Here is a 27,792-nt window from a genome sequence, read left to right as displayed (position 1 = left end):
GATAAAGCAGCCCGCTTGATTGGCACCCCATCCACCACCCTCAACATTCACTCCCTTCACCACCGGCGCACTGTGGCTGCAGTGTGCACCATCCACAGGATGCACTGCAGCAACTCGCCAAGGCTTCTTCGACAGCACCTCCCAAACCCACGACCTCTACCACCTAGAAGGACAAGGGCAGCAGGCGCATGGGAACAACACCACCTGCACGTTCCCCTCCAAGTCACACACCATCCCGACTTGGAAATATATCACCGTTCCTTCATTGTCGCTGGGTCAAAATCCTGGAACTCCCTTCCTAACAGCACTGTGGGAGAACCGTCACCACACGGACTGCAGCGGTTCAAGAAGGCGGCTCACCACCACCTTCTCGAGGGCAATTAGGGATGGGCAATAAATGCCGGCCTTGCCAGCGACGCCCACATCCCGTGAACGAATTTTTAAAAAGTAAGAAATCGAAAAATCATCACAAAACCAATCAAATCACGAAAAATGGTTTTAAATCGACCACTCATGAGCAAGCGGGCTTGTATTCCCTCACCAAGCCAATCAGATACATGTTTAAAAAAAACTCAATTTACAACATAGCAAATGCATAAAAGCTTAAATAATTCACAATAAAAATTTAAACTTAACCATCAAATTGCCCAGGCTCTGCTGGAAATTGATCCAATAAGTTTTACATAAATAAAGAAAATGAGGACAAAAGCTGCTTGATGGCACTTCAGTCAGTAGCTGGACCATACAGACCAGGAAGGCCAGACAGTCAATTCCTGATTTGTGCCGGGTTGGCTGATCTCAGCTGGGGCAGCAATTGGGGCAATAAAGGAGGCTTCAGTGCCTTGATCTATGAAGGGGAAACTTGGCAACGATTTCTTCTCCTGATTGGTATCCAGTGGCCTCTGCAGGAAGTATGCATGTATAGATATTTGTAAACAATTTTACAACACCAAGTTATAGTCCAACGATTTTATTTGAAATTTACAAGCTTTCGGAGGCTTCCTCCTTCCTCAGGTAAATGTCAGGAACTCCTCGAAGCCTACGCATTTATAAATCACAGAACAATACATGGTGATTACAGATAGTCTTTGCAACAGCCCATTGCCAAGGCAATCACAGTGTTCAGACAGAGAGGTGTTACCTACAGAGCCCCCGAATATACAGTCAACAAAAAAAAACAAACAGAAAAAAAAAGAGAGAGAGGCAGAAACATCCGGAAGGCAGAGAAAGCCAGCAAATGACCCGTTATATTAAAAACAGATAGCTTTTGTTTGCTGATGGGGTTACGTGTAGCGTGACATGAACCCAAGATCTCGGTTGAGGCCGTCCTCATGGGTGCGGAACTTGGCTATCAATTTCTGCTCGACGATTTTGCGTTGTCGTGTGTCTCGAAGGCCACCTTGGAGTACGCTTACCCGAAGGTCGGTGGCTGAATGTCCCTGACTGCTGAAGTGTTCCCCGACTGGGAGGGAACCCTCCTGTCTGGTGATTGTTGCACGGTGTCCGTTCATCCGTTGTCGCAGCGTCTGCATGGTCTCGCCAATGTACCATGCTCTGGGGCATCCTTTCCTGCAACGTATGAGGTAGACAACGTTGGCCGAGTCATAGGAGTATGAACCATGCACCTGGTGGGTGGTGTCCTCTCGTGTGATGGTGGTATCTGTGTCGATGATCTGGCATGTCTTGCAGCGGTTACCGTGGCAGGGTTGTGTGGCACCTCAGCACCTCACTCTACCGCAAGCCCACGGACAACCTCACGATGCTCCACTTTTCCAGCTTCCACCCTAACCACGTCAAAGAGGCCATCCCCTATGGACAGGCCCTGCAAATACACAGGGTCTGCTGAGACGAGGAGGAACGCGATGGACACCTACAGACGCTGAAAGACGCCCTCGTAAGAACGGGATATGATGCTCGGCTCATCGATCGACAGTTCCGACGGGCCACAGTGAAAAATCGCGTAGACCTCTTCAGAAGACTAACACGGGACGCAACCAACAGAGTACCCTTCATCGTCCAGTACTTCCCCGGAGCGGAGAAACTACGCCATGTTCTCCGCAGCCTTCAACATGTCATCAATGACGACGAACACCCACCAGGTGCATGGTTCATACTCCTGTGACTCGGCCAACGTTGTCTACCTCATACGTTGCAGGAAAGGATGCCCCAGAGCATGGTACATTGGCGAGACCATGCATACACTGCGACAACGGAAGAACGGACACCGCGCAACAATCGCCAGACAGGAGGGTTCCCTCCCAGTCGGGGAACACTTCAGCAGTCAGGGACATTCAGCCACCGACCTTCGGGTAAGCGTACTCCAAGGCGGCCTTCGAGACACACGACAACGCAAAATCGTCGAGCAGAAATTGATAGCCAAGTTCCACACTCATGAGGACGGCCTCAACCGGGATCTTGGGTTCATGTCATGCTATACATAGCCCCATCAGCGAACAAAAGCTATCTGTTTTTAATATAACGGGTCATTTGCTGGCTTTCTCTGCCTTCCGGATGTTTCTGCCTCTGTTTTTTTTTCTGTTTTTTTTTGTTGACTGTATATTCGGGGGCTCTGTAGGTAACACCTCTCTGTCTGAACACTGTGATTGCCTTGGCAACGGGCAGTTGCAAAGACTATCTGTAATCACCATGTATTGTTCTGTGATTTATAAATGCGTAGGCTTCGAGGAGTTCCTGACATTTACCTGAGGAAGGAGGAAGCCTCCGAAAGCTTGTAAATTTCAAATAAAATCGTTGGACTATAACTTGGTGTTGTAAAATTGTTTACAATTGTCAACCCCAGTCCATCACCGGCATCTCCACATCATGTATAGATATTGGCTGAGGGCTGGATCATAATGGGCATGTATAAGATATTTTGGCAGTATTCCAACAAGAGCAGGAATTATCCTGGTGATGTGCACAATATTCCTCCTTCAATCAGACCACCAGAAGAGGCAATCTTGTCATTTATCTCATTTGCTGTTCATGAGACCTTGCTGTGCACAGATTGACTGCCGTATTTGCCTATGCAACAAGAGAGTACACTTCAAAAAGTTAATTTTTGGATGTGAGAGCTTGACGGCATCCTGATAAGCTGCTTTGTAAAATCTAGTTCTTTCTTCCGTTTTCCTTATTTTACCTAGATTCATCAGAGGAAGAGTATCTATTTCCCTTTTCAACACTTGCACATTTAATTTCTGGAAGGAATTTATCGTTCATTTTGTGAATTTATATTATAATGAGATGTTTTTCTAGAATAATAACAATTCTATTAATTATGGCTGTTGGTATATTGTGAAGGACTAAAATAATGAAGGAAACTCAGTTTGTTATGTTTGGGACCATCGTTAGTAAACTGAGTAAATTTGAAATCTGGGCCATGTTTCAAGTTTAACAAGTTAAGAGAAAGGTAGATTTTATAAATCCTCACATATGGTGAGGCACCTCATATGCTGCAAGAATGCATCATAAAAATCTCAGCATGTAAGTTATCTCACTGTGAGTAAGGACTAATAAAATCTACCCTAAGGTGTCCATGTTCTCATTGTCTTCTGGGTTCTCTCCTCAAAATATTGTAGGTAAAAGGAAGTCCATTTTTATGTGTATTCAACCCGCCAGCGATAGCGAATCGGCAGCCTGTTTTAGACTCCGTTCGATTCACTTTTCCACTGACTTCAATTCACTATTGCCCATTGATTACCTCGTGATAAGAGTTAAAATTACCCTTGCTGTCTCTTTATGAAAGTACTTAATATGCATGAATTCTAGGTCTCTACCCGTTTATTTCCTCTCTCCTCTCCAGCTTGACCCTTTGATCTCTGTTGAACAGATCCACCAAAGTGTTAAACTATGCTTCATTTTCAGATGCTAGGCAAGGTTTCTATTTTTCCTTTGTGAAATATATTGCAGCTAAGAGATTTAACTAATATTGAGTCTCAGGAGAATTTGAGGTAGATTTTACTCTTAGAATTATAGAATCATACAGCACCGAAGGAGGCCATTCAGCCCATCGTGGAACTTTCATAAGGAGACAGCAAGGGTAATTTTAACTTTTATCACGAGACAATCAATGGGCAATCGTGAATTGAAGTCAATGGAAAAGTGAATCAAGCGGAGTCTAAAATGGGCTGCCGATTCGCTATCGCTGGTGGGTTGAATACTCATGTATTATGGGCTGTAGCGGATCTTTGAAAGTGTAATGCAATTAGTCTCACTCCCCTGCATTTTCCCCCCTGCAATTTTTCCCCTTCAAGTATTTATCAAATTTCCTTTTGAAATTTACCATTGAACCTGCTTCCACCATCCTTTCGGGCAGTGCATTCCAGATCACAATAACTCGCTGCGTAAAAAATATGTTTCCTCATCTCCACTCTGGTTCTTTTGCCAAATACCTTAAATCTGTGTCCTCTGGTTACCGACCCTCCTGCCAGTGGAAACAGGTACTCCCTGTTTACATCAACAAAACCCCTCATAAATTTGAACACCTCCATTAAATCTCCCCTTAACATTCTCTGCTCTAAGGAGAACATGGTAGCCTTAGGAGAACAATCCCAGATTCTCAAGTTTCTCCAGATAACTGAAGTCCCTCATCCCTGGTACCATTCTAGTAAATCTCCTCTGCACCCTCTCCAGTGGTGAATGGTGGTGGACGATTAAACAACGAATGGGAGGAGGAGGCTCTGTAAACATCTTCATCCTCAATGATGGCGGAGCACGTGAGTGCAAAAGACAAGGCTGAAGCGTTTGCAACCATCTTCAGCCAGAAGTGCCGAGTGGATGATCATTCTCGGCCTCCTCCCGATATCCCCACCATCACAGAAGCCAATATTCAGCCAATTCGATTCACTCCACGTGATATCAAGAAATGGCTGAGTGCACTGGATACAGCAAACGCTATGGGCCCCGACAACATCCCGGCTGTAGTGCTGAAAACTTGTGCTCCAGAACTAGCTGCGCCTCTAGCCAAACTGTTCCAGTACAGCTACAACACTGGCATCTACCCGACAATGTGGAAAATTGCCCAGGTATGTCCTGTCCACAAAAAGCAGGACAAATCCAATCCGGCCAATTACCGCCCCATCAGTCTACTCTCAATCATCAGCAAAGTGATGGAAGGTGTCGTCGACAGTGCTATCAAGCGGCACTTACTCACCAATAACCTGCTCACCGATGCTCAGTTTGGGTTCCTCCAGGGCCACTCGGCTCCAGACCTCATTACAGCCTTGGTCCAAACATGGACAAAAGTGCTGAATTCCAGAGGTGAGGTGAGAGTGACTGTCCTTGACATAAAGGCAGCATTTGACTGAATGTGGCACCAAGGAGCCCAAGTAAAATTGAAGTCAATGGGAATTAGGGGGACAACATCCATGCTTGAGCTCATAAGTGGCAAGTAACATTCGCACCTGACAAGTGCCAGGCAATGACCATCTCCAACAAGAGAGAGTCTAACCACCTCCCTTTGACATTCAACGGCATTACCATCGCCGAATCCCCCACCATCAACATCCTGGGGGTCACCATTGACCAGAAACTTAACTGGAGCAGCCATATAAAAACTGTGGCTACAAGAGCAGTTCAGAGGCTGGGTATTCTGTGGCGAGTGACTCACCTCCTGACACCCCAAAGCCTTTCCACCATCAACAAGGCATAAGTCAGGAGCGTGATGGAATAGTCTCCACTTGGCTAGATGAGTGCAGCTCCAACAACACTCAAGAAGATCGACACCATCCAGGACAAAGCAGCCCGCTTGATTGGCACCCCATCCACCACCCTAAACATTTACTCCCTTCACCACCGGCGCACAGTGGCTGCAGTGTACACCATCCACAGGATGCATTGCAGCAACTCGTCAAGGCTTCTTCGACAGCACCTCCCAAACCAGTGACCTCTACCACCTAGAAGGACAAGAGTAGCAGGTACATGGGAACAGCACCACCTGCATGTTCCCCTCCAAGTCACCCACCATCCCGACTTGTAAATATATCGCCGTTCCTTCATCGTCTCTGGGTCAAAATCCTGGAACTCCCTTCCTAACAGCACTGTGGGAGAACCCTCACCACACGGACTGCAGCGGTTCAAGAAGGCGGCTCACCATCACCTTCTCAAGGGCAATTAGGGAAGGGCAATAAATGGTGGCCTCACCAGTGATACCTACATCACATGAACGAATAAAAAAAAATGTTGGCTAAAGATGCTTGGAATGTTGAGTAATGATGCTTGGAATGTTGGCTAAAGATGCTTGGAATGTTGACTAATGATGCATGGAATGTTGGCTAATGAAGCTTGGAATGTTGACTAAAGATGCTTGGAATGTTGACTAATGATGCATGGAATGTTGGCTAATGAAGCTTGGAATGTTGACGAATGATGCTTGGAATGTTGACTAAAGATGCTTGGAATGTTGGCTAATGAAGCTTGGAATGTTGACTAATGATGCTTGGAATGTTGACTAAAGATGTTTGGAATGTTGGCTAATGATGCTTGGAATGTTGGCTAATGATGCTTGGAATGTTGGCTAAAGATGCATGGAATGTTGACTAAAGATGCTTGGAATGTTGGCTAATGATGCTTGGAATGTTGACTAAAGATGCTTGGAATGTTGGCTAATGATGCTTGGAATGTTGGCTAATGATGCTTGGAATGTTGGCTAAAGATGCATGGAATGTTGACTAAAGATGCTTGGAATGTTGGCTAATGAAGCTTGGAATGTTGACTAATGATGCTTGGAATGTTGACTAAAGATGTTTGGAATGTTGGCTAATGATGCTTGGAATGTTGGCTAATGATGCTTGGAATGTTGGCTAATGATGCTTGGAATGTTGACTAAAGATGCTTGGAATGTTGGCTAATGAAGCTTGGAATGTTGACTAATGATGCTTGGAATGTTGACTAAAGATGTTTGGAATGTTGGCTAATGATGCTTGGAATTTTGGCTAATGATGCTTGGAATGTTGGCTAAAGATGCATGGAATGTTGACTAAAGATGCTTGGAATGTTGGCTAAAGATGCATGGAATGTTGACTAAAGATGCTTGGAATGTTGACTAATGATGCTTGGAATGTTGACTAAAGATGCTTGGAATGTTGGCTAATGATGCTTGGAATGTTGACTAAAGATGCATGGAATGTTGACTAATGAAGCATGGAATGTTGGCTAATGATGCTTGGAATGTTGGCTAATGATGCTTGGAATGTTGACTAAAGATGCATGGAATGTTGACTAAAGATGCTTGGAATGTTGGCTAATGAAGCTTGGAATGTTGACTAAAGATGCTTGGAATGTTGGCTAATGAAGCTTGGAATGTTGACTAAAGATGCTTGGAATGTTGGCTAATGAAGCTTGGAATGTTGACGAATGATGCTTGGAATGTTGACGAATGATGCTTGGAATGTTGGCTAAAGATGCTTGGAATGTTGACTAATGATGCTTGGAATGTTGGCTAAAGATGCTTGGAATGTTGACTAATGATGCATGGAATGTTGGCTAATGAAGCTTGGAATGTTGACTAAAGATGCTTGGAATGTTGGCTAATGAAGCTTGGAATGTTGACTAAAGATGCTTGGAATGTTGGCTAATGAAGCTTGGAATGTTGACGAATGATGCTTGGAATGTTGACTAAAGATGCTTGGAATGTTGGCTAATGAAGCTTGGAATGTTGACTAATGATGCTTGGAATGTTGACTAAAGATGTTTGGAATGTTGGCTAATGATGCTTGGAATGTTGGCTAATGATGCTTGGAATGTTGACTAAAGATGCATGGAATGTTGACTAATGAAGCATGGAATGTTGGCTAATGATGCTTGGAATGTTGGCTAATGATGCTTGGAATGTTGACTAAAGATGCATGGAATGTTGACTAAAGATGCTTGGAATGTTGGCTAATGAAGCTTGGAATGTTGACTAAAGATGCTTGGAATGTTGGCTAATGAAGCTTGGAATGTTGACGAATGATGCTTGGAATGTTGACTAAAGATGCTTGGAATGTTGGCTAATGAAGCTTGGAATGTTGACTAATGATGCTTGGAATGTTGACTAAAGATGTTTGGAATGTTGGCTAATGATGCTTGGAATGTTGACTAATGATGCTTGGAATGTTGACTAAAGATGCTTGGAATGTTGGCTAATGATGCTTGGAATGTTGACTAATGATGCTTGGAATGTTGACTAAAGATGCTTGGAATGTTGACTAATGATGCTTGGAATGTTGACTAAAGATGTTTGGAATGTTGGCTAATGATGCTTGGAATGTTGGCTAATGATGCTTGGAATGTTGACTAAAGATGCATGGAATGTTGACTAATGATGCTTGGAATGTTGACTAAAGATGCTTGGAATGTTGACTAATGAAGCATGGAATGTTGACTAAAGATGCTTGGAATGTTGGCTAATGATGCTTGGAATGTTGACTAATGATGCTTGGAATGATGACTAAAGATGCTTGGAATGTTGGCTAATGATGCTTGGAATGTTGACTAATGATGCTTGGAATGTTGGCTGATGATGCTTGGAATGTTGGCTGATGATGCTTGGAATGTTGACTAATGATGCTTGGAATGTTGACTAAAGATGCTTGGAATGTTGGCTGATGATACTTGGAATGTTGGCTAATGATGCTTGGAATGTTGGCTAATGATGCTTGGAATGTTGACTAAAGATGCTTGGAATGTTGACTAATGAAGCATGGAATGTTGACTAAAGATGCTTGGAATGTTGGCTAATGATGCTTGGAATGTTGACTAATGATGCTTGGAATGATGACTAAAGATGCTTGGAATGTTGGCTAATGATGCTTGGAATGTTGACTAATGATGCTTGGAATGTTGGCTGATGATGCTTGGAATGTTGGCTGATGATGCTTGGAATGTTGACTAATGATGCTTGGAATGTTGACTAAAGATGCTTGGAATGTTGGCTGATGATACTTGGAATGTTGGCTAATGATGCTTGGAATGTTGGCTAATGATGCTTGGAATGTTGACTAAAGATGCTTGGAATGTTGGCTGATGATGCTTGGAATGTTGACTAATGATGCTTGGAATGTTGACTAAAGATGCTTGGAATGTTGGCTAATGATGCTTGGAATGTTGACTAATGATGCTTGGAATGTTGGCTGATGATGCTTGGAATGTTGACTAATGATGCTTGGAATGTTGACTAAAGATGCTTGGAATGTTGGCTAAAGATGCATGGAATGTTGGCTGATGATGCTTGGAATGTTGACTAATGATGCTTGGAATGTTGGCTGATGATGCATGGAATGTTGACTATTGATGCTTGGAATGTTGACTAAAGATGCTTGGAATGTTGACTAATGATGCTTGGAATGTTGACTAATGATGCTTGGAATCTTGACTAATCATGCATGGAATGTTGGCTAAAGATGCTTGGAATGTTGGCTAATGATGCATGGAATGTTGGCTAAAGATGCTTGTAATGTTGGCTAATGATGCTTGGAATGTTGACTAATCATGCATGGAATGTTGACTAATGATGCTTGGAATGTTGACTAATGATGCTTGGAATGTTGGCTAAAGATGCTTGGAATGTTGGCTAATGATGCTTGGAATGTTGACTAATGACGCTTGGAATGTTGGCTAATGATGCTTGGAATGTTGGCTAATGATGCTTGGAATGTTGGCTAATGAAGCTTGGAATGTTGACTAAAGATGCTTGGAATGTTGGCTAATGAAGCTTGGAATGTTGACTAAAGATGCTTGGAATGTTGGCTAATGAAGCGTGGAATGTTGACGAATGATGCTTGGAATGTTGACTAAAGATGCTTGGAATGTTGGCTAATGAAGCTTGGAATGTTGACTAATGATGCTTGGAATGTTGACTGAAGATGCTTGGAATGTTGGCTAATGATGCTTGGAATGTTGGCTAATGATGCTTGGAATGTTGACTAAAGATGCATGGAATGTTGACTAAAGATGCTTGGAATGTTGGCTAATGAAGCTTGGAATGTTGACGAATGATGCTTAGAATGTTGACTAAAGATGCTTGGAATTTTGGCTAATGATGCTTGGAATGTTGACTAATGATGCTTGGAATGTTGACTAAAGATGCTTGGAATGTTGGCTAATGATGCTTGGAATGTTGACTAATGATGCTTGGAATGTTGGCTGATGATGCTTGGAATGTTGGCTGATGATGCTTGGAATGTTGACTAATGATGCTTGGAATGTTGGCTGATGATGCTTGGAATGTTGACTAATGATGCTTGGAATGTTGACTAAAGATGCTTGGAATGTTGGCTGATGATGCTTGGAATGTTGGCTAATGATGCTTGGAATGTTGGCTAATGATGCTTGGAATGTTGACTAAAGATGCTTGGAATGTTGGCTGATGATGCTTGGAATGTTGACTAATGATGCTTGGAATGTTGAATAAAGATGCTTGGAATGTTGGCTAATGATGCTTGGAATGTTGACTAATGATGCTTGGAATGTTGGCTGATGATGCTTGGAATGTTGACTAATGATGCTTGGAATGTTGACTAAGGATGCTTGGAATGTTGGCTAAAGATGCATGGAATGTTGGCTGATGATGCTTGGAATGTTGACTAATGATGCTTGGAATGTTGGCTGATGATGCATGGAATGTTGACTATTGATGCTTGGAATGTTGACTAAAGATGCTTGGAATGTTGACTAATGATGCTTGGAATGTTGACTAATGATGCTTGGAATGTTGACTAATCATGCATGGAATGTTGGCGAAAGATGCTTGGAATGTTGGCTAAAGATGCATGGAATGTTGACTAATGATGCATGGAATGTTGGCTAAAGATGCTTGGAATGTTGGCTAATGATGCTTGGAATGTTGACTAATCATGCATGGAATGTTCACTAATCATGCTTGGAATGTTGACTAATGATGCTTGGAATGTTGGCTAATGATGCTTGGAATGTTGACTAATGATGCTTGGAATGTTGGCTAATGATGCTTGGAATGTTGGCTAATGATGCTTGGAATGTTGGCTGATGATGCTTGGAATGTTGACTAAAGATGCTTGGAATGTTGACTAAAGATGCATGGAATGTTGACTAATGATGCTTGGAATGTTGACTAAAGATGCTTGGAATGTTGACTAAAGATGCATGGAATGTTGACTAATGATGCTTGGAATGTTGGCTAATGATGCTTGGAATGTTGGCTGATGATGCTTGGAATGTTGACTAAAGATGCTTGGAATGTTGGCTGATGATGTTTGGAATGTTGACTAAAGATGCTTGGAATGTTGGCTGATGATGCTTGGAATGTTGACTAATGATGCTTGGAATGTTGGATGATGATGCATGGAATGTTGGCTAATGATGCTTGGAATGTTGACTAAAGATGCTTGGAATGTTGACTAAAGATGCTTGGAATGTTGGCTGATGATGCTTGGAATGTTGACTAAAGATGCTTGGAATGTTGGCTGATGATGCTTGGAATGTTGACTAATGATGCTTGGAATGTTGGATGATGATGCATGGAATGTTGGCTAATGCTGCTTGGAATGTTGACTAAAGATGCTTGGAATTTTGACTAATGATGCATGGAATGTTGACTAATGATGCTTGGAATGTTGACTAAAGATGATTGGAAAGTGGGCTAATGATGCTTGGAATGTTGACTAATGATGCTTGGAATGTTGACAAATGATGCTTGGAATGTTGGCTAAAGATGCTTGGAATGTTGGCTAAAGATGCTTAGAATGTTTGCTAAAGATGCATGGAATGTTGACGAATGATGCTTGGAATGTTGACTAATGATGCTTGGAATGTTGGCTAATGATGCTTGGAATGTTGGCTAAAGATGCTTGGAATGTTGGCTAATGATGCTTGGAATGTTGGCTAAAGATGCTTGGAATGTTGGCTAATGATGCTTGGAATGTTGGCTAATGATGCTTGGAATGTTGGCTAAAGATGCTTGGAATGTTGGCTAAAGATGCTTGGAATGTTGACTAAAGATGCTTGGAATGTTGACTAATGATGCTTGGAATGTTGGCTTGTGATGCTTGGAATGTTGACTATTGATGCTTGGAATGTTGACTAAAGATGCTTGGAATGTTGACGATTGATGCTTGGAATGTTGGCTAATGATGCTTGGAATGTTGGCTAAAGATGCTTGGAATGTTGGCTAAAGATGCTTGGAATGTTGACTAAAGATGCTTGGAATGTTGACTGATGATGCTTGGAATGTTGGCTTGTGATGCTTGGAATGTTGACTATTGATGCTTGGAATGTTGACTAAAGATACACGGAATGTTGGCTAAAGATGCTTGGAATGTTGGCTAATGATGCTTGGAATGTTGACTAAAGATGCATGGAATGTTGGCTAAAGATGCTTGGAATGTTGACTAATGATGCTTGGAATGTTGGCTTGTGATGCTTGGAATGTTGGCTAAAGATGCTTGGAATGTTGACCAATGATACATGGAATGTTGGCTAATGATGCTTGGAATGTTGGCTAAAGATGCTTGGAATTTTGGCTAATGATGCTTGGAATGTTGGCTAATGATGCTTGTACTGTTGACCAATGATGCATGGAATGTTGGCTAATGATGCTTGGAATGTTGACTAATGAAGCTTGGAATGTTGGCTAATGATGCATGGAATGTTGGCTAATGATGCTTGGAATGTTGACTAATGATGCATGGAATGTTGACTAATAATGCATGGAATGTTGACTAATGATGCTTGGAATGTTGGCTAATGATGCTTGGAATGTTGACTAATTATGCAGCGAATGTTGACTAAAGATGCTTGGAATGTTGGCTAATGATGCTTGGAATGTTGATTAATTATGCAGGGAATGTTGACTAAAGATGCTTGGAATGTTGACTAATGATGCTTGGAATGTTGGCTAATGATGCCTGGAATGTTGACTAATGATGCATGGAATGTTGAATAATGATGCATGGAATGTTGGCTAATGATGCTTGGAATGTTGAATAAAAATGCTTGGAATGTTGGCTAATGATGCTTGGAATGTTGACTAATTATGCAGTGAATGTTGACTAAAGATGCTTGGAATGTTGGCTAATGATGCTTGGAATGTTGATTAATTATGTAGGGAATGTTGACTAATGATGCTTGGAATGTTGACTAATGATGCATGGAATGTTGACTAACGATGCTTGGAATGTTGGCTAATGATACATGGAATGTTGGCTAATTATGCAGGGAATGTTGACGAAAGATGCTTGGAATGTTCGCGAATGATGCTTGGAATGTTGACTAATGATGCTTGGAATTTAGGCTAAAGATGCTTGGAATGTTGGCTAAAGATGCTTAGAATGTTGACTAAAGATGCTTGGAATGTTGACTAAAGATGCATGGAATGTTGGCTCATGATGCTTGGAATGTTGGCTAATGATGCTCGGAATGTTGACGAAAGATGCATGGAATGTTGGCTAAAGATGCTTGGAATGTTGGCTAATGATGCTTGGAACGTTGACTAAAGATGCTTAGAATGTTGACTACAGATGCATGGAATGTTGGCTAATGATGCTTGGAATGTTGACTAATGATGCATGGAATGTTGGCTAATGATGCTTGGAATGTTGACTGATGATGCATGGAATGTTGGCTAAAGATGCTTGGAATGTTGACTAAAGATGCATGGAATGTTGGCTCATGATGCTTGGAATGTTGGCTAATGATGCTTGGAATGTTGACGAAAGATGCATGGAATGTTGGCTAAAGATGCTTGGAATGTTGGCTAATGATGCTTGGAATGTTGACTAAAGATGCTTAGAATGTTGACTAAAGATGCTTGGAATGTTGGCTAAAGATGCTTGGAATGTTGACTAAAGATGCATGGAATGTTGGCTAATGATGCTTGGAATGTTGACTAAAGATGCTTGGAATGTTGACTAAAGATGCATGGAATGTTGGCTAATGATGCTTGGAATGTTGACCAATGATGCATGGAATGTTGGCTAAAGATGCTTGGAATGTTGACTGAAGATGCATGGAATGTTGGCTAATGATGCTTGGAATGTTGGCTAATGATGCTTGGAATGTTGACGAAAGATGCATGGAATGTTAGCGAAAGATGTTTGGAATGTTGGCTAATGATGCTTGGAATGTTGACTAAAGATGCTTAGAATGTTGACTAAAGATGCTTGGAATGTTGACTAAAGATGCATGGAATGTTGGCTAATGATGCATGGAATGTTGGCTAAAGATGCTTGGAATGTTGGCTAATGAAGCTTGGAATGTTGACAAAAGATGCTTGGAATGTTTGCTAAAGATGCTTGGAATGTTGACTAAAGATGCATGGAATGTTGGCTAAAGATGCTTGGAATATTGGCTAAAGATGCTTGGAATGTTGGCTTATGATGCTTGGAATGTTGACTAAAGATGCTTGGAATGTTGACTAAAGATGCATGGAATGTTGGCTAATGATGCTTGGAATGTTGACTAAAGATGCATGGAATGTTGGCTAATGATGCTTGGAATGTTGACTAAAGATGCTTAGAATGTTGACTAAAGATGCTTGGAATGTTGGCTAATGATGCTTGGAATGTTGACTAATGATGCTTGGAATGTTGGCTAATGATGCTTGGAATGTTGACGAAAGATGCTTGGAATGTTGACTAAAGATGCTTAGAATGTTGACTAAAGATGCTTGGAATGTTGACTAAAGATGCATGGAATGTTGGCTAATGATGCTTGGAATGTTGACTAATGATGCATGGAATGTTGGCTAAAGATGCTTGGAATGTTGACTAAAGATGCATGGAATGTTGGCTAATGATGCTTGGAATGTTGGCTAATGATGCTTGGAATGTTGACGAAAGATGCATGGAATGTTGGCTAAAGATGCTTGGAATTTTGGCTAATGATGCTTGGAATGTTGACTAATGATGCTTGGAATGTTGGCTAATGATGCCTGGAATGTTGACTAATGATGCATGGAATGTTGAATAATGATGCATGGAATGTTGGCTAATGATGCTTGGAATGTTGAATAAAAATGCTTGGAATGTTGGCTAATGATGCTTGGAATGTTGGCTAATGATGCCTGGAATGTTGACTAATGATGCATGGAATGTTGGCATATGATGCTTGGAATGTTGACTCATGATGCCTGGAATGTTGACTAATAATGCATGGAATGTTGACTAATGATGCTTGGAATGTTGGCTAATGATACTTGGAATGTTGGCTAATGATGCATGGAATGTTGACTAATGTAACTTGGAATGTTGAATATAAATGCTTGGAATGTTGGCTAATGATGCTTGGAATGTTGACAAATTATGTAGGGAATGTTGACTAATAATGCTTGGAATGTTGACTAATGATGCATGGAATGTTGACTAATGATGCTTGGAATGTTGGCTAATGATACTTGGAATGTTGGCTAATGATGCATGGAATGTTGACTAATGAAACTTGGAATGTTGAATAAAAATGCTTGGAATGTTGGCTAATGATGCTTGGAATGTTGACTAATTATGCAGGGAATGTTGACTAAAGATGCTTGGAATGTTGGCTAATGATGCTTGGAATGTTGACTAATTATGCTTGGAATGTTGGCTAAAGATGCTTGGAATGTTGGCTAAAGATGCTTAGAATGTTGACTAAAGATGCTTGGAATGTTGACTAAAGATGCATGGAATGTTGGCTAATGATGCTCGGAATGTTGACGAAAGATGCATGGAATGTTGGCTAAAGATGCTTGGAATGTTGGCTAATGATGCTTGGAATGTTGACTAAAGATGCTTAGAATGTTGACTAAAGATGCATGGAATGTTGGCTGATGATGCTTGGAATGTTGACTCATGATGCATGGAATGTTGGCTAAAGATGCTTGGAATGTTGACTAAAGATGCTTGGAATGTTGGCTAAAGATGCTTGGAATGTTGACTGAAGATGCATGGAATGTTGGCTAATGATGCTTGGAATGTTGACTAAAGATGCTTAGAATGTTGACTAAAGATGCTTGGAATGTTGACTAAAGATGCTTGGAATGTTGGCTAATGATGCTTGGAATGTTGACTAATGATGCATGGAATGTTGGCTAAAGATGCTTGGAATGTTGACTGAAGATGCATGGAATGTTGGCTAATGATGCTTGGAATGTTGGCTAAAGATGCTTGGAATGTTGACGAAAGATGCATGGAATGTTGGCTAAAGATGCTTGGAATGTTGGCTAATGATGCTTGGAATGTTGACTAAAGATGCTTAGAATGTTGACTAAAGATGCTTGGAATGTTGACTAAAGATGCATGGAATGTTGGCTAATGATGCTTGGAATGTTGACTAATGATGCTTGGAATGTTTGCTAAAGATGCTTGGAATGTTGACTAAAGATGCATGGAATGTTGGCTAAAGATGCTTGGAATGTTGGCTAATGATGCTTGGAATGTTGACAAAAGATGCTTAGAATGTTGACTAAAGATGCTTGGAATGTTGACTAAAGATGCATGGAATGTTGGCTAATGATGCTTGGAATGTTGACTAATGATGCTTGGAATGTTGACGAAAGATGCATGGAATTTTGGCTAAAGATGCTTGGAATGTTGGCTAATGATGCTTGGAATGTTGACTAAAGATGCTTGGAATGTTGACTAAAGATGCATGGAATGTTGGCTAATGATGCTTGGAATGTTGACTAATGATGCATGGAATGTTGGCTAAAGATGCTTGGAATGTTGACTTAAGATGCATGGAATGTTGGCTGATGATGCTTGGAATGTTGGCTAATGATGCTTGGAATGTTGACGAAAGATGCATGGAATGTTGGCTAAAGATGCTTGGAATGTTGACTAAAGATGCTTAGAATGTTGACTAAAGATGCTTGGAATGTTGACTAAAGATGCTTAGAATGTTGACTAATGATGCTTGGAATGTTGACTAAAGATGCTTAGAATGTTGACTAATGATGCTTGGAATGTTGACTAAAGATGCTTAGAATGTTGACTAAAGATGCTTGGAATGTTGACTAAAGATGCTTGGAATGTTGACTAAAGATGCATGGAATGTTGGATAATGATGCTTGGAATGTTGACAAAAGATGCATGGAATGTTGGCTAAAGATGCTTGGAATGTTGGCTAATGATGCTTGGAATGTTGGCTAATGATGCCTGGAATGTTGGCTAATGATGCTTGGAATGTTGGCTAATGATACTTGGAATGTTGACTAATGATGTCAGGGCATATCTCCGATTGCATGCAAAATTAAAGGCCAAAATGGACCAAGAATGGAAAAAGATCCCTCCATGAACTGGTACTGCAAATATGATGAAAATATCAATACATGGAAGGTAGTTCAATGTTGCAGTGTTATCTCGGGAGAGGGGGATGATATCCGTTAACTATTCAATATTATATTCTCACACTTTATGGTATTTCCTTACTCCCTTAATTATCACTTGAATCATTTCAGGGTATTCATTACTCTTTATTCTCCACTAAATCTCTCAGCTTCTCTCATCTCTTTTAACAACCTCCCCAAAACTCATCTCTTTGACCAAGAATTTAGTCACCCTTCCTAATGTCTGATTTCCTGGCTCAGAATGTGTTTTCCATGCGCCTATCTGTGAAGTGGCTTGAGATGTTTTTTAAAATTAAAGACACGATATGAATGCAAGCCGTCTTTACAATCATTCAACTGATTTACCATTTGTAGCTTTTATACAACAACAACAGGATCTAGGATATATAATTTTCTTTTGCAAAGCACCAAAATAGAAAACAGAAATAACACTTCAGCAGTCATGGACATTCATCCACCGACCTTCGGGTAAGCGTACTCCAAGGCGGCCTTCGAGACACACGACAACGCAAAATCGTCGAGCAGAAATTGATAGCCAAGTTCCGCACCCATGAGGACGGCCTCAACCGGGATCTTGGGTTCATGTCACGCTACACGTTACCCCACCAGCGAACAAATGTTATCTGTTTTTAATATAACCGGTCAGTTGCTGTCTTTTCTATGTTTCTACCTCTCTATCTCTGTTTTTTTTGTTTGTTGTTTTTTTTGGTGATTTGTAAATTCTGAGACGTTGCAGGTAACACCTGTCTGTCTGCACACTGATTGCCTTGGCAACGGGCAGTTGAAAAAACTGTCTGTACTCACCAAGCATTGTTCTGTGAATTATAAATGCGATTTCATTTCGAGGATTTCATTTCCACATCGTTCACCTGAGGAAGGAGGTAGCCTCCGAAAGCTTGTGAATTTAAAATAAAATTGCTGGACTATAACTTGGTGTTGTAAAATTGTTTACAACAAACAGTGTGCACAGCAACCTACAAAATTTAATTTATTCTTCAATAAGTCTCTGCTTTGGAGAAGGATGTCAACAGAGCATTGAATGTTGGATAAGGGGTCGGCCATTTAAGACTGAGATGAGGAGGAATTTCTTCACTCAGAGGGTTGTGAATCTTTGGAATTCTCTACCCCAGAGGGCTGTGGATGCTGAGTCATTGAATATATTCAAGGCTGTGATGGATAGATTTTTATTGCTGCAAAACCTTGCTTTGCAGCAAGAAAAATGTGAGTTATTTTACTGACTATTAGGAGACTGTGTACTTTACTTGTTTTCTCCTGAAACTATGATTCTTTGGACTTTTTTTCTCATTCAACGCACATAATAACAGTTACAAATCCCCATTAGTAAATCTTTGATCTTTCTTGTGAGAGAGTGAAATAGGACAGAGTTAAGAACTTTCATTACCTGTCCATACTTGGCAGCTAGGTGAAGTGGTGTCCAGTAGCAGTTATCAGGAACATCAGGGTCAGCTCTGTTCTCCAGAAGTAGAGTGGAAACATCTTTATAGCCACTAGCACATGCCATGTGTAGCTGCAAACAGTAACAAAATTAATACATTAATGGGCAGAGTAGGAAAACCAAATAGATAACTGCACAGTCTTATCTAAAAGCAGCACATGGGCATATAATTACTGTGAGGAAAGTTCCAAGGACTGGGCCACAAAGAAAATAAATTGACTAAAATCAGATCTTCCTTGGAGAAAATGCCATTTTACTTTTTAATTGTTTAAGGCTTAGATTATCACATGTGTGCATGTGTGTGATGGGAAACCACAACAGGCCTGGAGGCATTGCTGGTGGACATGTTTAGTTAATTGGATGATTTCAAAGCTGTTGCCAACTTAATCTGCAAGGTCAGCAATACTTAAATGTGAAGGGTTTTAAACATCTCATTCCAGTGGAATGATTGACATTTCATTTCCTTTCAGGTAAGCCATCCAAGAGCAGCCCAATCAAGGCAGATCTACGACAAGTAGCTGGTGAACAGTGCTTTGAATTTCAAGTTTTATTAGATTTATTTCAAAGTATAAAAATAAACTGAAACACAATTTGGATTGAAAATAACAAAATTCTTTAGTGGTATAAATCCCTTACTCCGTAATTTGTTCTTCTTCTATTTTTTCCCTAATATTTTATCTGCCCTAATTTTCCCGTGTTAATCTTTGATTCTACTTTATTTTGTACCTAATGTATCTTTTCTAATCCTTTACTAACCTAAAATACTTACTTTTCTGCTCTGTCCCTGTTACCCACCATCCATTTGAAGATGGGAACCATTTTCCAAAAGAATGGTAACTTCTATTCAAATGATGACACTTCCTATTTTCTCACAAATAATAATTGGTTAATAAAATACACAGGCCACTTAGGTGGAACTTTCTGTAAAGTGATCGATTTTAAATCTCCTTAAGTGGTAAAATGGTTCGTTGGCTAAAAAGTAACACCTTCACAGGTCATTTTCCACCAAGTCAAAAACAAGAACTGTGAGATCATGGCTGAGATCAGGTCAATATTTTTGACAATTTGCTCTGCTCTTTTTCTGATGAGATTAAGTTTTTAAGATGCCCGATTTCACAGCTACTGACAGCCCTGCAGTACTTCATACAAGTAGCCATTGCTTCCTGTGTGAGCTGAGACAGTAAATTTCAGATGGCTGATCAGTCATGAAGAGAATTACAGTTAAGCCAGATTCTGTTCTCACCTGATGTCCATACAAGCATCTTTTCCAGTATGGGTCATTGCATAGCAACCAAGAGTGGGCATTATGTCGAATATTTGTCTGTTCCCCAGCCCAGAAGCACTGAGGCCAATTGAAGCACTCCAACTGTTGGCCTTGTTGAGATCAGCTAACTGAGCACAGACCGGGAATGAGACTTGGGACGTAATCCCTATGATTTAGTTGTACACTGGGCAGTGCTTATACCTACTCAGTCATCAGAGGAGTTTTCCAAGTTTTTTCTTTGCAGTCAAAACAGACAGGGCTTTTAGTGAATGAACTTCAAATTGGGAAACATCATGACAAAATACAGAAAATAAATATATATCTTTTTCAAAATGAAGTTGTTTATTTTAAGAAAGCTATTTATTTGATTAGGTATTCGTGTGACACAAATAGAAATCTTGATCTAGGTGGCTTGTATGGTTTATGATAATGAACGTGAATACAGATGCTGTTCCTTTCCCAAGTTGGATATGAAGATCCTCTTGATCAAGAATTAATTCAGATGAAAGCTTTCTTTATTCTGGATATCTTTGGGGACCGTGTACTTGAAATGCAAATGAAGAATTCACCACCATTGTGATAAAGCTTCAATAAGTTACCGCTCAGCAATGTGATTGATTGCTTTTGTTTAAAAAAAGGTTCATTTAAAAACTATAGCAGTTAATTCTTGTAATATTGTATTGAAATATTAAGATACTATGGGGGTAATTTGAACTATGGGCAATGATCTAAAAGGGGGGATATAGAATTAGCCACCCTTTATATACCCTGCCTGATTTTCTTTTCTATTGAAGTCAATGGAAGGGAAAATCAAATAGAATGGGCTGCTACTTCGATATCGCCCATTTTACACCATTGCCCAGACTTAAAATTATCCTCTATGTGCTTTTGGCTCATATCAAAATAAGATTGCTGCTTTGGTTATGATGCCAGCCCTATGTTCAAAAGGAATTTTGCTTTATAAACTGGATGCTTTTTTTTGCTGAGATGCATCAGTGAGAGATTGAGACTTTTCAAAGATTGAGACTTTTCAAAGATTCCCAGGTTCTATAGCTTTCTAAAACTTTCTCCAAAACACCCTGTTGCACAGAAGCCTGAATATTGCTTAAGGAAAATGCAGTCAATGCAGTCTGATGCTTTAATGGTCTTCATATACCGTACGTATAACCAGAATACTTTATGCTGTGTAATTCATTGCTGTGCTCCGAGGCTTCAGTTTTTAGTTTGTAAATAAACATCAGAACAGTACACCAGTCTGGACTGATTGTTTGGTATTTCTGCATTCGGATTGTTTGGAGATATAGCGGGAATCCTAAATAATGCTGTGTTATTGCACTATAGTAATTTTTAACTCTGGGCTGCACAACCTATGCAAATTCCAGGATCACCAGGGTTATGGCACACAGGCAGGGAGTCTTGTACAATCTTTGAAAGGCAGCAGTGTTAAAAACCCAAACTTAAAATAATGAGAATAAGAATTGGCCCTCAGTAAAGACTGCAACATGAGCCCTACGGAGAAGTGTAATCCAATTTAATCTCCTATCCCAAGGGATTGGGGTTTAGAATTATTAGGACATGTGTGATGTTTATTTTGTCATTATTGCAGTTTGAGTTTGCCTCAAGAAATCACATTCCAAATAAAAAGCACTGGCACAAGTGTTGGTGTTAAAACGCTGTTACTCATTTATTATAACAATTCAATGATGTTGTGTTTTGGTTAGCAAAATTGTCAAGATCTTCTGGAAATCCTCTCTTCTTCTCATGTGGCTGATGAGTGGGTACCAACCCAAGAAGCATCACTGATTCAATTTTATTCCTTTTGGCTCAACAGGACCATTTTACCATTTAGACTTGTAGTTGTCCCAAATTACTATAAAGTTATAACTTTGATTGTACTTTGATGTGGTTTAGTGAGACCTCCATGTGTTGAGGGGGTGACTGAGCCTCAGTAACAGACTCGGAGTGTGGTGAGGAGGGCATAGGTGAGATTAATTATTCTCCACTCACTTCCTCCAAATAAACGGTGTCGCTATGAGAACCCATATGAGTCCTAGCTATACCTGCCCTTTTGTGGGTTATGTGGAACATTCCTTGTTCCAGTCCGACTCAGGTCCCCTCCCTCACCTCCTTTCCTGGTACATTGATAACTGTATCGGTGCTGCTTCCTGCTCTTGCCTTGAACTGGAAAATTGAATCAACTTTGCTTCCAATATTCACCCCTCCCTTGCCTTCATATGGTCCATCTCCGACTCTTCCCTTCTCTTCCTTGACTTCTATATCTCCATTTCTTGGAATAGGCTGTCAATCAATATTTACCATCGCCCACTGACTCCCACAGCTATCTTGATTACACTTCCGCTCACCCTGCTTCCTGTAAGGACTCTATTCCATTCTCCCAGTTTTTCTATCCCTGTCTCATCTGTTCCGACGATGCCACCTTCCACACCAGTGCTTCCGATATGTCTTCCATTTTCCTCAACTGAGGATTCCCCTCCACTGTGGTTGACAGGGCCCTCAACCGTGTCCGTCCCATTTCCCGCACTTCTACCCTCACCCCTTCCCCTCCCTTCCAGAACCACAATAGGGTCCCCACCAGCCTTCACATTCAATGGATCATCCTCCACCATTTCTGCCTGTTCCATCGCGATGCCACCACCAAACACATCTTACCCTCTCCTCCCCTTTCAGCATTCTGATGGGACCACTCCCTCTGCGATACCCTGGTCCACTCTTACATCACCCCCAACACCCGCTCCCCTTCCCACGGCACCTTTCTGTGCAAGAGCTGGAGACGCAACGCCTGCCCTTTCACCTCCTCCCTTCCCATCATCCATGGCCCCAAACGCTCCTTCCAGGTGAGACAGTGATTTACTTTTACTTCTTTCAATTTAATATACTGTACTCCCTGCTCACGATGCAGTCTTCTCTACGTTGGGAAGACCAGACACAGATTGTGTGATTGCTTTGCTGAACACTTCCGTTCAGTCTGCAAGTGTGACCCTGAGCTTCCAGTTGCTCGCCATTTTAATTCTCCGTCCCACTCCCACTCTGACCTCTCTGTCCTCAGCCTCCTACACTGTTCCAATGAAGCTCAACAGAAGCTCGAGGAACAGCACCTCATCTTTCAATTAGGCACTTTACAACCTTCCGGACTCAACATTGATTTCAATAACTTCAGACCCTAACCACTGCTCCCATTTTTTCGGACAGTTGGTAATGGTTCTGCTGTTGCTATTTACAGCTCCTCTAGACACATCTTTTGGTTCTTTAATTGTCCCAGTAAAACCGCCTTTACCTTTCACCATCATTTTGTTATTCAATGACTCCTATCCTCCGCCCTTTCATGGTGGCGTCTATTACCACTACTGTGGTGCAGCTAATATAATCTACTATTGTCACCCACAGGAACTGGAAAGACAATACTCCCCCAACCCTTTGTCCAGAATGTGTAATTTGATCCAGTCTGCTGCAGAGTAATTCAATTCTCTGCAATGTTTAATTTGATCCAGTCATTTTCAGGCAGGCGAGAGGGTTCAGACAAGGCACATTGCTAACACTACTGATTTCAAAGAAAAGACAGCGCTAACACTACTGAGTTCAGAGAACACACAATGCTGACACTCCCGAGTTCAGAGAATGCACAGCACTGACACTACCGAGTTCAGATAGGAAGGGGTGAGGCCATGGAGGGATTTCAATATGAGGATGAGAATTTTAAAATCAAAGTGTTGGTGCACCAGGAGCTAATGTAGGTCAGCGAGCGCAGGGGTGATGGATGAACGAGACTTGCTGTGAGTTAGGATTCGTGCAGCAGAGTTTTGGATGAGTTCAAGTATATTGAGGGTGAAAGATGGGACGACGGCCTGGAGAGCACTGGAATAGTCAAGTCTGGAGGTTTTCAAAGGCATGGATGAGGCTTTCAGCAGCAGATGGGATGAGGCAGAGACTGAGATGGGCAATGTTGTGGAGGTGGAAATAGGTGGTCTTTGTGATGGAGAGGATATGGGGTCGGAAGAATGCTGAAGTTGCGAACGGTCTATTTCAGCCTGAGAGGGAATGGAATCAGTAGCGAGGGAAGGGAGTTCATGGCGGGGACTGAAGACAATATCTTTGGTCTTCCCAATGTTTAATTGGAGGAATTTGCAGTTCATCCAAGATTGGACGTTGGACAAGCAGTCTTACAACACAGAGGCAGTGGAGGGGTCAAGAAAGCTGGTGGTGGCGAGGTAGAGCTGGGTGTAATCAGAATACATCTGGGACCTGATGTTGTGTTTTTGGATGATGTCGCCAAGGGGCAGCATGTAGATGAGAAATAAGATGGGGCCAAGGATTGATCCACGGGGGACTCTAGAGATAACAGTGCAGGGGTCAGAAAAGAAGCCATTGCAGGTGATTCTCTGGCTACAACTGGATAAATAAGAACGGAACCAGGCGAACGCAGTCCCATCCAGCTGGACGATGGAGGAGAGGCGTTGGAGGAGGAAAGAGATTCAAAAGAGATCACAAGATAACTATGGATTAGCAAGGTCATTTGGCTTGCCTTGAATCAAGTGTTGCTCCCTCTTGATTTCTTGATATTATTCCGATATTTGAATCTGAGTTGTTTTCTCCTATACTAGTGATCCTCCTCGAGGCTTTTCTCTGCACTGGCCACAGCACATCAGTAACTCCCTGTCCCTCAGTGACCAGCACCGCACAATGGAGTCAAGGTGTGATCTGAGCAGCAACTTCCTCTGACATAAAAACCTGGACTTTCCTTATGAAAACCACCCACTTCTGGGTGGTGGTCTGGCAAGTGAAGTGGGGCAGGGCACCTCAGCCAAAACTCGGCACCAGAACTGGCCACCTCGATTTTTGCCATGATTTGCCTCCCACGACCCCTCTGTGGCCCTGATCATTCTGCTAACAATGCACCCACCGGAATCAATTGAACAGGATTGGCGGGGGTGGGGGGGCGTGAATTGCTAAATTCAAACACATGGGCAGTAACTTTTGCCACTACGGAAGTGACAACAGCTCTTATACCCTCCTCCTAATGTTTGGCTGGTGGCTACATTGATCTCCTGGACTGCCACAGGAACATGGGAATAGGAGTAGGCCATTGAGCCCCTCAAGCCTGTTCCATCATTCAGTTAGATCATGGTTGATCTGTATCTTAACTTCATCTCTCAGCCTTGGTTCTGTAACCCTTAATACCCTTGCCTAACAAAAATCTATCAATCTCAGTCTTGAAATTTTCAATTGACCCCCAGCCTCAACAGCTTTCTGGGGGAAGAGTGTTCCAGATTTCCACCACCCTGTGTGTGAAGAAGTGCTTTCTGACATCACCCCTGAACGGCCTAGCTCTAATTTTAAGGTTATGCCCCTTTGTTCTGGACTTTCCCACCAGAGGCAATCTTTTAAACATCTTAAGCACCGTAATAAGATCACCCCTTAATCTTCTATACTCCACGGAATACAAGCATTAATGATAATATAAACTGGGATAGAATCAGTGTAAAAGGTATAGAGGGCACAGAATTCCTAAATTGCATTCAGGAGCACGTATTTTAGCCAGTACGTAGCAAGCCCAACAAGAGAAGGGGCAGTTCTGGACTTAGTATTAGGGAATGAAGCTGGGTAGGTGGAAGGGGTATCAGTGGGAGAGCATTTCTGTGGTAGTGATCATAATACAGTTAGATTTAACGTAATTATGGAAAAGGACAAAGATAGATCAGGAGTAAAAGCTCTCAATTGGGGAAAGGCCAATTTTAAAAAGCTGAGATGTGATTTGGCAAAAGTGGACTGGAAACAGCTACTTGAAGGTAAATCAGTGTCAGAGCAGTGGGAGGCATTCAAGGGGGAGATAGTGAGGGTTTAGAGCAAATACATTCCCACAAAGAAAAAGGGTGGGACTCCCAAATCTAGAGCCCCCTGGATGTCAAGGAGGATACAGGGTAGGATAAGGCAAAAAAAGGAAGCTTATTTCAGATACCGAGAGTTCAATACTGCAGAAAACCTAGAGGAGTATAGTAAGTGCAGGGGTGAAATTAAAAAGGAAATTAGGAAAGCAAAGAAGGGGCATGAAAAAATATTGGCAAGTAAAATCAAGGAATACCCAAAGATGATTTGTAAATACATGAAGAGCAAGAGGATAAGTAAGGAAAGAGTAGGGCCTATTGTGACCAAAAGTGTAACCTGTGTGTGAAGGCGGAAGACGTGGGTTTGGTTCTTAATCATAGAAACTTAGACAGGTTACAGCACGGAAGGAGGCCATTCAGCCCATCGAGTCCCCGCCGGCTCTATGCAAGAGCAATCTAACTAGTCCCATTCCCCCGCCCTATCCCCATAGCCCTGCAAACTTTTTCCTTTCAAGTGCTTATCCAGTTCTCTTTTGAAAGCCATGATTGAATCTGCCTCCATCACCCCCTCGGGCAGTGCATTCCAGATCCTAACCACTCGCTGTGTAAAAAAGTTTATCCTTATGTCACCATTGGTTCTTTTGCCAATCACCTTAAATCACCACCCTCTGGGTGAAAAGAATTCTCCTCAACTCCTCTCTAATCTTTCTAACCAATCTGGTTATTGACCTCTCTGCTAAGGGAAATAGGTTCTTCCTATGCATTCTATCTAGGCCCCTCATAAATGTATTCACCTCAATTAAATCTCCCCTCAGCCTCCTTTGTTCCAAAGAAAACAACGCCAGCCTATCCAATCTTTTCTCTTTTAAGAGATTAAGAAGCAGGACCTCAAAGGTAGTAATTGTTGGATTACTCCCGGTGCCACACGCCAGTGAGTATAGAAATAGAAGGACAGAGCAGATGAATGTGTGGCTAGAGAGATGTTGCAGGAGGGAGGGCTTTAGATTCCTGGGGCATTGGGAGCAGTTCTGGGGAAGGTGGGACCTGTACAGGTCGGACAGGTTGCATCTCAACGGAGCTGGGACCAATGTCCTCGCGGGGAGGTTCGCTAGTGCTGTGGGGGGCGGGGGGTTTAAACTAATTTGGGAGGGGGATGTAGCATTGGAAAGGAGAAACAATGGGCACAAAGGATCAGGGGAGAAAGAGATCACTAGAGCAAGTAATACTACAGCATTAGGTGGGATCAGACTAAGAGAGAGTACAATAAAGCCTAAGACTGGTTTGCAGTGCATGTGTGTAAACGCATGAAGCTTGGTAAACAAGGTTAGTGAGCTGCAGGCGCAAATAGCCACATGGGAATATGATGCAGTGGCAATAATGGAGACCTGGCTCAAAAAAGGGCAGGATTGGGTACTAAATATTCCTGGATACAAGGTGTTCAGGAAAGATAAGGAAGGAAAGAAAGGAGGGGGGGGTGGAGTATTGATTAAGGAGAATAATGCAGTACTGGAGAGAGATGATGTCCTGGAGGGGTCAAGGGCAGAATCTATTTGGTTAGAGTTAAGAAATAAAAAAGGTGCCATTAAACTACTGGGTGTGTTCTATAGGCCACCAATTAGTGGGAAGGAGATAGAGGAGCAAATTTGCAGGGAAATTACAGAGAGCTACAAAAGCTATAGAGTATTGATAACTGGGGACTTCAACTATCCTAATATAGAATGGGATAACAATAATAATATAAGGGGCACAGAGTGGGAGGAATTTTTGAAAAATATTCAGGATAACTTTCTTAACCAGTAAGTTTCTGGCCCAACGAGGAAGGAGGCATTGCTGGACTTGGTTCTAGCAAATGAGGTGAGACAAATGGAGCAAGTGTCAATGGGGGAGCATTTAGGGAGCAGCGATCATAGTATCATAAGGTTTAGAATAGCTGTGGAAAAGTACAGGGACCACTCTA

The 27,792-nt window shown here is 41.8% G+C and overlaps 1 protein-coding gene across 1 annotated transcript in view; it reads right to left on the bottom strand.

Annotated features, from left to right (window-relative positions):
- myo16 (myosin XVI) overlaps positions 1–27,792 on the bottom strand; it is a 773,985-nt gene that overhangs the window by 469,330 nt on the left and 276,863 nt on the right. Inside the window, exon 7 of the mRNA XM_067986709.1 lies at positions 18,678–18,803. Within this exon, the coding sequence (XP_067842810.1) occupies positions 18,678–18,803 (126 nt within the window). The remainder of the gene's footprint in view (positions 1–18,677; positions 18,804–27,792) is intronic.

This window comes from Heptranchias perlo, chromosome 6 (assembly GCF_035084215.1).
Source record: "Heptranchias perlo isolate sHepPer1 chromosome 6, sHepPer1.hap1, whole genome shotgun sequence".
Lineage (NCBI taxonomy): Eukaryota > Metazoa > Chordata > Chondrichthyes > Hexanchiformes > Hexanchidae > Heptranchias > Heptranchias perlo.
Note: the sequence above shows the minus strand (reverse complement) of the source record. Positions and strands in the feature narration are given on the sequence as shown.